Source organism: Colletotrichum karsti, assembly GCF_011947395.1.
Source record: "Colletotrichum karsti strain CkLH20 chromosome Unknown Scaffold41, whole genome shotgun sequence".
NCBI classification, from domain to species: domain Eukaryota; kingdom Fungi; phylum Ascomycota; class Sordariomycetes; order Glomerellales; family Glomerellaceae; genus Colletotrichum; species Colletotrichum karsti.
In genome coordinates, this window is record NW_024065941.1 from 506,518 (window position 1) to 517,818 (window position 11,301).

Below are 11,301 nucleotides of genomic sequence, written 5' to 3' on the forward strand. Positions count from 1 at the left end.
TGCAGCCATGAGCGCCGGCTCCCGGAATTTCTCTTTCCACCGCCAGTCTGATCGTCATGTATCTGCGAATTATCGCGAGAGGGTCACATCCTGCGAGGCGAGTTCCGAGATAAGGAACCTAGACTTTGACCTACTCATAAAATATGTTGCCACTCACTTCATCAACAAAAGTAGACGCCCAATAATCGCGAGCATAAGCTACTCGCCACACCCAACATCATCTTGGATAGCATCTGCAGAAGCCCAACAGCCTCCTATTCATGCAAGAATTGAACCTATGCAGCGTTTATTTAGTGAAAGCTTTGGCATGCACCAGCCTTCTTACTCGTACGCTTCATGATCTTGATCGCCACGTCATTGAAAGTGAATTGCCGACATCACTCTATTGGCAGGCTTGAACGAACTCATATTTCACCACAGCAATCCAATTCCGAGCTATCCCGACGAATCATTTCGGAAGAGACCTCCTAGCTTGCGGTACTAGACGTTTTTTAGGCCTTAGTTAATATATCCGTTTCAATCATGGAAGCACTCAGCCTCAGCGGAGAGCTTCATGTAAACAAGTTCGAATCAATGTGAGAAGGAGTTGCTGGAGCTGCAACATAAGTGATGTGCAGTACGCCTATGTTGAGCAGTTACAATGGCATTCGAAAGCCACTTACAACAATGCTACGATGCAGTCCAAGCGATTCGTGCAGCGGAGAGAACAAAGTCAACAATATATAAACTCATGTATCTGGGTACATACACATGACATATCAAGTTCATTTTTCTTTCCCAATCTGCTGAGGTTGAAGTAAGCATGCTGCGAATGTAGACTCTGCTAGCGTTGCGGGCTTCCAAGGCTGCCAGATTGAATAGCCGACTTTGTAAGTCACCTGCCCAAATATGTAACAACAAAGTTACAACATATTTGTGGCAGTGGCAAGCTCGCTCTTGAGCTAAGAGTTACAGTTCTTCTTCAACTTTCTGGGTGACTTTCTCGCGTTAAATTTGTGCGATGTCTCGAGAAAATAGTATCGACGTCTGTAATCTCACAGCATTTAGCCTAGTCTCTAGTGTAGGAATATACCGCTCAGGTGAGAGTATCGAAACATACTAATGAGTCGGTGTTCACGCAGAAGCTCCATTTCCCTAAGTTTGAGAAATTGATTTCTCTATATGTCGCTACTATTGGCCTCAGATGCTAGAGAGACTTGATCTGGTATTCGTCACCTCTATGAAGCTCCAAGTGCATCTCAAGGTTTTTCACAGCTCCGTTAACCTCATACAGAGCTTTCTCTGTAATTTGAAGTTCTTCTGACGCATTCCGGAGGGAGCCACACGGTTCACGACAGTCTTGAGGCCGTTGTCACAACTGAGGTATCCCCAATACTCCCACAGTGAGACTGAAAGGGTTCATGATACGAGACAATTCATTTCCTTCGAGAAGGAGCCGAGGAAGCCAATGAAGTGCAAGATTTCAAGTCAATGGCTCTGCCACAGTTTGAAAGGGGAAGGTGGATCCAGATATAACAGTTCCGTTGCAGCGCAAGGCTGACGGGTCGGAACGGGAGTTAGCAACGAGATTCTGGTTCGCTACAACCGCATGATGACAGCTTCCGACCGCAGCACAGCCACTTCCGTGGCTACATATACGGGCGTTAGGACATCATGAGGCAAACAGGGCGTAATGCCATGTCTAATGAATATCAACAAAGACGCTTGTTGAATTCTCTCTGCAATACAATGCAGGCACCCTCTTTGGTTTCCTCGCCATACCCAACAAGTACCCATTTGTTGACAAAGACACCCAGATCGTGTCAGTCGCAACAATGCCTGAAGTGGCTTCCGGAATCATTTCCAATAGCAGCGTGTCACGTCAGGCAACTATCGCCAAGCCAAAAGTTTCTCAGCCGTCAGATCAAGGCAGGAGGAGTCTACCCTAATTACAGGAAGTTAGGCAATAGCAGGCAGACTGAAGTGGCTCTACTTCGATAAGCTACCTAAATTTGACAGTTAAGACATCTAGAGACGCCATCATAAACCCAAGCCTCAACCAACAGCCCACCAATTATTCACCCCAGCGTTATTACTAGTCTAAGAAGGCCTAGTGTTGATCGTGGCTGTTTCTTTACGTCCAAGTCAGCATAGCTTCATCTTCCCACGAGGCACAAAAGCGCTCAAAATGAGATACTCACCCAATCCCCGTACTATCATGCCACCTGTTCTTGACCGTCCAGTCATAGATCTCATCCCAACTCCTACACTCATGTCGGTATCCCCAGCCCTTGCTGATCTCCTGCGTCGGGTTTGGCATCCACTCCAACGTCGTATCAGCCGCGCACATGATTGTCTGGCGGAGATAGTCCCAGCAGTGCGAAAGGTGGAGCTCATCCGTGTCGTCGGCGCGTCCATCACGGAGCCTGAAGTAGGATTCCTTGGTCGACCACAAACAATGAAGCTGGTGATACACCGAAACCAGTGCGTGCTGCTCGGGCAGGTCTTGGTGGAGCGATGGCATGTCCGGCAAGGCAGTCTGGTTTCTCACAACAACGAAACCACGTCCTGGAGGGATCAGAGAGCTCCAGGCCTGCATGTTTTCCTCGTCTGGAGGACGGCCGAACATGCGATCAAAAAAGAGTGTTTTGCTGATACGGGCTGTTCTTATTCAGTAACTGCCGTCCACCGGGGCGGGATCAGGAACGAAATGGGCAGAAATACTTACTTTCCGGTGGAAACCAAGGCTGATATGATGACGATTCCTTGTATGATACGCCCCTATGGTGAGGTCTGTCCGATGACAGACCCAAAATGAGAGAGTAGAAACCCGCACCCATAAACATGAAGGCAAGAGCGGAAAGAACTATGACTGTCAACATGAATGGTCTTGACCAGTGTATTCTCTTTCTTAATTCGCATTTTTCGCCCGGACAAGGTAATATTCGAGTCTCTAGACAGGCACAAGGATAAAAATGAACCTCATTATGAAGAAGACCTTGCTGATCTTCAGCAATCCTTTCATCGGTCGCCGGAAGACCACTCCCCTTTGAGCCGTACGAGCCGAACATCTCGCCACGATAGCGCTGACGGGACTGAGAGCCTTGATGTCGAAAGGCCGGTAGAGTGGTGCGTCTCCTCGTTTGGGAAAGTGAAAGGACCAGTCAGTATAAACGTGTTACTCAAGACTGCAGATGATGAGGAAGTAGTTGTGGGGAGCAGTTGTGGGGGAGAGGGTGCTGTAGACCTCGCCGTGTATCAAGTCATGGGCTCAAGCTTACGTACGATGATGGCATATCTATGGAGTGTCTGTCAATTCACAAGCAGGAGATAGATGAATAGCTACGAGTTCGAAGTGAGGTCGAACTCCGAAGGACCGAGGTTGGACGGCCAAGTGGATTGAGTTCATCGCGGTCCGAACAGTCTGACAAGCGCCGTTCGAGTTTGTACCTATCTGATAAGTTTGGTAAATTCAGCTGGAGCGTTTTTGAAGACAATGATAAAATTGAGTCATGATGCGATAGCTGACACAAGAGCCTGCATGCTGAAGACGGGCTGTTCAATGTCAAAGTCTGAGCAAAATTATTGCGTCTCTGCGGGCGGAGTACTTACTTTGGTAATATTGGCCATTCAAACAGGATAAAGTTAGTAAGGCGTAGTGAGATGGTGACTTTTTGAGTTTCAAGTCTAGGCAAGGTGAGATTTCTTTTCGTACTAAGTAAACCCTCAATGACAGCACTGTCAGGGTAATTGTGAACATGCAGTGGGTATTAACTGTTTCTTGCTAGCGCTGAAGCCTAAACACTTTCCGGTTGTATGCATGTACAAGTCGGCTGTGGTTTGGAGACCAGCCACGTGCGCCGACCTTTACCCCGGATCTCATTACCATGGGGGCGGTACTGGCGTGCAGGCATTCCGATGGCGTTATCACAAGGATCAGGGCTGGGATCGCGGTAGAGTCTTCGCCGTTGTTTGTCTTGTTTACGGACGAACTACAAGGCCCCTGTCCAACTCCTTTCCGCCTTGGTGACCCAGCCACTTACGTATCACCGCGGCCCATACTGCCGCAGAGTCCGCTCTGGAGGGGGACTTGGACAGAATATGAGACATGAAGCAATACGAATATAAGCATCTTCTACCCCAAGTATACAGCAAACTCACCACCTGGTGACAATCCAACAAACAGGCGTTGATGCACGAGCAGCACAACTTATGTAGGGAGTTATTTGATTGGTATTCAAACTGAGCCTAGGTTCCTGTGAAATCTTCAAGTGAAATTTGAGCAATAAATAAGGGAGGTTGATCTATCCCCTATCCCTGATCTGTTTCCCATCCGTTGGCTATTACTGCTCAAATCTATTTGCCACATAACTTCTCCGTCCCTAGTCTTCGAAGCCGCCAACGTAGTCCTCAACTGTGTTGGAGTTCTCCTCGCGCTTCTTGTCCTCGAAGCCGCCAACGTAGTCCTCGACCGTGTTGGAGTTCTCTTCACGCTTCTTGTCCTCAAAGCCGCCCACGTAGTCCTCGACCGTGTTGGAATTCTCATCACGCTTCTTGTCCTCGAAGCCGCCAACATAGTCCTCCACCGTCTGGCCAGGCTTCATGGTCTTCACAGGAACTGGCGACTGCGTGTTGTGCCATTTGTTAAGATATTAGATCCTTTCATGAGAGGGGAGTAGGGAACGCACGGCGTGATCACCAGCAGCCGGGAAAGCGGACACGGCCTCACCAAAGGCAACGAGGAGAGCAAGAGCCTGCTGGATCTTCATGGTGCTGATAATGATTTGATGAGATGTTGATGGAGAAATGTGTCTAGTCGACTGTTTCTGCTATGAAGAACTCGATCCAGACCAGTTGGGGAGTCCACGCGTATTTGTAGTTCGGTTTGACCAGGCATGTGTGTCGAGCGGAGCAGCGTCGCGGACTAGCATAACCAGGAAACATGAATCGTAGAGATAGTTCAAGATTCGGCGAGACTACTCACGTGGTTGCTTCTCTTGACAAACGAAGACTTGCTGTTTTCGGACCGACACATCAGTTTTCTTGATATAACTTTTAGCAAGTTTAAGTTGATCTGTAATTTCGTATTCGTGCTAGCACGATCGAGCATTGACAAACAGCGATTCAGGACCCTGGAACAGACACAAGCGCGGTCAACATGGCATATTCGACCGCGCGTCTAAAGCACTGTAAGTACTGTGGCACGCGAGAGATAGCAACAAAACTTTTACCTCGAGATGCGAAGGTGTTCTCGTTCGCCAGAGCACTGCGGTAGTAGTGGCTGTCGTAGGAATATCTTCAGGTCAAAGATCTCATGTTTTCTGATTTAACCCTTTGTTCGTCTTAGTTGCATCTCTCGCGACAAAATCTTCATATGCTACGTCTCTCACAAATACCTGTAGCAAAGCATACCACCCTCGGTATCCATCACCTCCTTCACCTTCACATCTGGAAGCAACCCCCCCGAGACCAACTCATCCTCAGTCGTGCTCGGCCCTCTCGAGTTGAACATGTGTCTCAACCTGCTCCCACCATACTGATATAACCTGGCCGCCGGGTCCTCCCGCTGCCATCGCCACCAGAGGCGGTCAACCTGAGCATGATGAAGAAAGAAAATGGGATCGTTCGCCGCCGTCAGGGCCTTGAAATCACCTCCAATGGCTTCGTGCAAGCCATTGTGCAGCGTGAACTCAACCCGCTTCTCAAAACCCGCGTACGTAGTATTGCCCATGATGGCACCGATGGAGTCTGGACTGAGGGCCTGTAGCGGCCGTCTCATCGTGTCGTTGAAGCCGCGGCTGAGACAGTGCTCGAGGTACGTGTGGTTGTAGAGCTTTGGTCTGAGGTTCCGGAAAGGTCCGTCCGTGACACAGCTGCCTCCGCCCACGGCGGTGTGCTCTCCGCGGGTGCCATCGCCGCCAAAACCCGTCTCGGCGTCCCAGATCGATGATGAGGCTAGATTTTGCCAGTCAAGTGTCCAGTCCCAGTACGGTATCGGGCTGTGAAAGGCGCAAGACTCTTTCAGAGTCCTCTCCCACATGAAGAGCGTGTATCGGTGCCAAGGTAGGAAGGACGCAGAACGATGCGACCATGATCCGACGCCTCCATGTAGATGGGCCCAGTCATCGTAGAGAGTCCCATTGGAAAGCCAGTTGCCTGGAAGGTTGCTCATGCATCGGAAGGCACGGATGAAGTCATTTCGCTCAGAAATTGTCAATGAGCGCCACTCACGGCGATTGACAGGTTTGCTGCAAAGTGATGTTGGTTGAGGACAGGATTCATCATCATGTCCGTAGTCGTGGTCGTTCTGGTCTTGATGTCCGAGACTGTGACTGTGGTGGTGACGAGGGGCCGGTGACAGCATGCTAATTGTCCCGCTGATGAAGATCGCGGCGGCCACGATTAAAAGTAGAGTGCTTATAACAGAAGAAGACTGGCGACATGAGCACTGCGGTGATTGCCACCTGCGATCGTGGAACGATTCCTCGTCCCTGTCTTGAGCGAGCAGGCGAGCACGGCGCTCGTGAGCTTCTCGGTTCGCCATGTTTGAGGAAGAAAGTGCTTTGTCGCGTCCTTTCTTGCTTGCCTCTTCTCTCTCGACAAAACGTCAAGTCGAGACCGGAGCCGGTATACCCTCGGATGTTCAGCGGCTAGAAGCCAGCAGAGATTACGGTGTATGTGATGTGATTTGAGTCATCCTACCACTCACTAACTCCAAACGTTTAGGTCAATAATTGATTCATGAACCTAGGGAAGGTTACGCATGTTGTTGAGCTTAAGAAGGCGCTAAATTCCAAAATACCCTGACATAATCGAGTCATACTACTGACTGACTCAAAATATTCGGTTCAACAGTTGATTCATGAACTTGGGGAAGGTTGTGCCAATCGTGAAGCTTAAGCAGAAGTATCCTAACTTGGTCAATTAGCTGCAAGACGCATACCTTGTGCGACAGCAAGCATGGGTTTCTCTGGCAAACGCCGCTGGACGAGGGCTATTGAATACGGTCGGCTCTCGCAAACGTGTTGAAGGCATTCGATTTGATGTGACAGTCAACACAAAACGAAGTGAGAAAAACCCCAAGGGTCAGATGCAACATGTCGAAAGCAACCAACGCTTGGGAGAGCAAGCCTCTAATGGGCGAGGAGAGAGAGAGCAATGGTGCTTGGGGGGTTCGTTCCGTGAAATCGGGGGCGGAAAGCCTGCCGAGTGACGACAGGCGTGATCTTTGGTGGCTTCAGCTACGGTGAGTGAACACACTGCCACCGAATTCTGTCTTTATTCTGACGACCAAGCAGACGACCACGAGTATCGAGGCTTGTCGTCGTTGTTCTTGCCGCCGTGGCAACTCTCAGTGGTACCGGATTCATGGCGGTGGTCTTCATGCTTGGCCACTCCATCATACCTTCTGGGACACAACAGTGCAACAACCCAATGTTGCGCCGCGAATGGCGTCAACTATCTCGGCCCGAGCAGCAAGCATACCTCTCAGCAGTTCAGTGTCTCGAGAGACGTCCCTCAATTCTCCTCCCGAGCCACGGTAGGAATTATTCATCGCGTTATGACGACTTCGTTCTCGCACATGGCCTCGCCGGCGACGTAGCACACTACGCAGCCGCCTTCCTGCCTTGGCACCGTATGTTTGTGCACGTCTATGAAACCACGCTTCGATCCGAGTGCGGGTACCAAGGTGCTCAGCCCTACTGGGACTGGACACTCGACTCGGCCAGCCTGTCTGCGGCACCGGTCTGGGATGCCGTCAACGGCTTCGGCGGCGACGGCGCGGCCTGGCTCCCCAACACGCCACGCATCATTCACGGTCGTTGTGTCGTAGATGGGCCGTTCGCGGGCGCGACAAGGGCCTGGCGCGTCGATAGTCGGGGTGACAAGAGACAAACTGTCCGGGATGTGCACTGCCTTAGCCGCGGCTTCGCATCGGCTCACGACGACGACGTGGACCCGGCCATGCTTGAGCGCATGCACTCGTATGTATCACCTACGCACGTGGAGGCAACGCTCGCGCAGACGGATTTTGAAGGATTCCTCCGCGCGTTCGAGAACGGGGCACACAATGCCATTCCGCAGTTTGTCCGAGGCGACTGGATGACCTTCTCGGCGCCCAACGATCCGGTCTTTTTTCTACACCACACCCAGGTTGATCGGCTGTGGTGGATGTGGCAGATGAGAGACCCAATGACGCGCTTTAGGGAGTATCATGGGCCCACCGAAGACTTTCGGCATCACCATCAGAGGAGAAGTGCCGGAGGGGCCAGTGATGTGGATGTGCTGCCTATGGGCGGCTTGATCAGTGATGGACGGGTCAGGGATTATTTAGACACGAGGCAGGGGGGTCTTTGTTACATTTACTAAGGAGTTGCATCCGTGTAAGTATACCTGTCACATCGATTGTAGCAGAATGAGCAATATTTTCCTTAAATCTTGGGCTTTTCAGCCTGGGCTTATGATGATCGGCCAGAACTCTACGGATACTGTACTCGAGCAATCATTAACTGGTGATACTCCGCACAGAGGTTGTTGGTGTCAAGCCGCGATTGATGAGATGAGATGAACACTTTCACACCACTATGTTCGTCCTTCAACTCCTACAAAGTGTGTCGTATTATGCGTATAGGTGCTATGCTAAGCACCACAAAGTGCATACTTTTAAGATGAACACTTCAACTTCCATCATGTTCCTCCGCCAAGGCATGCAACTTCGGATGCCCAGTCCCTAGGCACAGCTTCACCTCAACCCCTCCCTCAAAGCGCCATGTCGTTCATTCTCGCACCTCAGTTGGTGTTAGTGTAAGGAAGAAGAGACAAATAGGGGGTTTACCTACTAGTTAGTAATTTTATATAGCTAATAGGCTATACCTTAAGGATATTACTATAAAGGTATTACTATAAGGGTATTACTATAGGGTATTACTATAAAAACTTAGCTATTTAGACTTATTTACCTAGTATTTATAGAGGTTTCTATATATAACTATATATATAATAAGAGGGTATATACTTAGACGTAATTAGTTAGATAAAATATAGGTAAAAGGGGGTAAAGATATATATAGTTCATTCTTATATATTATGGCCAGCTAACTAATAGTGGGGTTTATATTAATAGTAAGTTAGGTAATAATAATAGTAATAGTTATTTATTATTTTATAGGTCTAATTAAGTAATTATAGGTCTTTAAAGGGCTTAGTAATTAGTTAAGTCCTCAATAAGAGTTATAGAGTAATTATTACTTAGGTATAGCTAAAAGTCTTAAGTAAGAATCATAAGTTAATTGCTAAAGAGCTATAGAAGTTTGTCCTTAAGCGGACTTAAGTCTATCCTATATATAGGTCCTGGGTAGTCCTATTGCTAGGTGCCGTACATGCCCTATATAGCTCCCATATCCTTAGCATATGGCTTCTGTCTTTCTGGAATATAGATGCTATATCTTGTTTATATAGATCTAATCTCTTATCTTATTATTATATAACCTATACTATAGTTCTTCTATTCCTAAGGGATCCTTATATATTCCCGTGATCCTATATATAAATATATTATTATAACCACTTAGTATCCTAGTGGGGCGTCCTTTATTAGTTATACCTAATAGGTTATAATATTAGGTCCCCTCTTTAAAGGTCTAGTCCCTTAGACTAATATAAGTAGGTAATATCTCTTAGGTTAGGGAGGCATTAATTATACTTCCTAATTTCTATAATGCTAATACTATATTAAGTTATATTTAAAAATTAAAAGATTTAAAATCCGTTCTTTATTCTATTTATAATAATATATTTAAGCGCTTTAGTTCTTCTAACGTTATACCCTATACTTACTATTTCTAGGTAAAGCATCCTTATTATATAGTAGAGGGTTTAAAGGTCTATTATAGGTATAAGAATTTAAAGCGTCCTTATAATAGACTAGTTATTACGTTAAGCTATAAGTCCTATTATATCTTTCTTTATAAGCTACTTCTAACTTATTATAGTAAAGCGTCTTAGTAACTAGCATTAAGAGTAGGAGGAAAAAGAGGAGTAAGCTAGTAATGCTCTATTAGCGCTCTATAAGAAGCTTACTTAGGTGCAATTAGAGGTAGCTAATATAGCTAGTCGTTTAGCTTATATTTATATAACTTAGAAGTTAATTAAGGAGCGTTATATAGAGACGTTTGCTTAGGGGATATAGGAACTTAAGGAGGCTAATAACGTTCTTCCTATATTAGAGGCTTATAAGTAATACGTTATAGAGGATCTTTAGGCTAGAGGTATTAAGAACAACCCTTTCTGGACTAAGTTTGGGATTGGGGAGGAGTTTGCAGACTTAGGTCCCTTACTTAGTAATACTCCTATAGTAGCTACTGGGAGTGCTGGAGGTTCTTAATGGGTTCCTATAAGTTGTCTTTATATCTATACCCCTTCTATTTAATGAGGTATTCTATATTTCCGTTATTTTTATAGTAGTTAATAATTTATTTAACTTTATATTCTAGTTCTAGTAGTTCTATAATAATATAGTCTTCTATATATAAACCTACTAGTACTTTTTTAAGAAGTAAAATATAAAAGACTAGATAATACTTTATAGTATCTAATAGTATAAGTTTAAAGTTAACGTTAGATACCTTCTTTATAATCTTAAAAGGTTTAAGTTTCTTAAAGTCTAACTTATTACTTAGTTATTTTATCTTAATGTTTTAGTAGAGAAGGTATATACTATCTCCCTCCTATAGAGTTAATCCCTTAACTCTTAAGGTGTTAGCATATTTATATATTTATTTATATATAAATTTAAGTTCTCTAGGTAGCTCTTACTAGATTTCCTTAAGTTTATTAATATCTACTATAGCTTTTAGAGCTGCTAGGCCTTGTTGTGGTTCTCTATAGGCTGTTAGGTTAAATCCATAGTTTAGATAGAATAGTAATTCTTTTATACTTTCTCCTACTATGCTATTATAGGCAAACTGGGCCATAGGTAGTAGTTAAACCTAATTATCTTATTAGTAGTTGATATAGCAGTATAGATAGGTCTCTATAATCTAATTGATTTGTTCTATCTAGCTATTGGTTTATAGATGAAAAGCGGTGGATATCTTATAATTAGATCCTAGCTATGAGATCAGTGATCTCCAAAACTTGGAAGTAAATAACTTATCTCTATTGGATATGATTTCCTTTAGCATTCTATATTAGCTAATAATTACCTATAGAAACTTATAGGCAAGGTCTTCTGCAGTGCTAGACTCTATATATAGGATGAAGTATAAGTACTTTATAAGTCTATTAATAATGACTAGGACGCTATTATAGTGGACCTTAGTT

General features: G+C 45.8%; 3 protein-coding genes across 3 annotated transcripts; 1 reads left to right on the plus strand and 2 right to left on the minus strand.

The window, feature by feature from the left end:
* Window positions 1-2,176: 2,176 nt before the first annotated feature.
* Window positions 2,177-2,608, minus strand: CkaCkLH20_10653 (uncharacterized protein; the record flags this gene model as incomplete). Its single annotated transcript, XM_038893367.1, has 1 exon — window positions 2,177-2,608. One exon carries the CDS (start codon window positions 2,606-2,608, stop codon window positions 2,177-2,179), a length of 432 nt encoding a protein of 143 aa, XP_038741482.1.
* Window positions 2,609-4,361: 1,753 nt separating this feature from the next.
* Window positions 4,362-6,019, minus strand: CkaCkLH20_10654 (uncharacterized protein; the record flags this gene model as incomplete). The annotated part of the gene is made up of 3 exons (XM_038893368.1): window positions 4,362-4,597; window positions 4,664-4,752; window positions 5,517-6,019. The coding sequence occupies 3 exons, from the start codon at window positions 6,017-6,019 to the stop codon at window positions 4,362-4,364; spliced, it is 828 nt and encodes a 275-aa protein (XP_038741483.1).
* A 1,394-nt stretch (window positions 6,020-7,413) lies between these two features.
* CkaCkLH20_10655 (tyrosinase central domain containing protein) lies at window positions 7,414-8,349 on the plus strand (the record flags this gene model as incomplete). The annotated part of the gene is made up of 1 exon (XM_038893369.1): window positions 7,414-8,349. The coding sequence occupies one exon, from the start codon at window positions 7,414-7,416 to the stop codon at window positions 8,347-8,349; it is 936 nt and encodes a 311-aa protein (XP_038741484.1).
* Window positions 8,350-11,301: the final 2,952 nt, after the last annotated feature.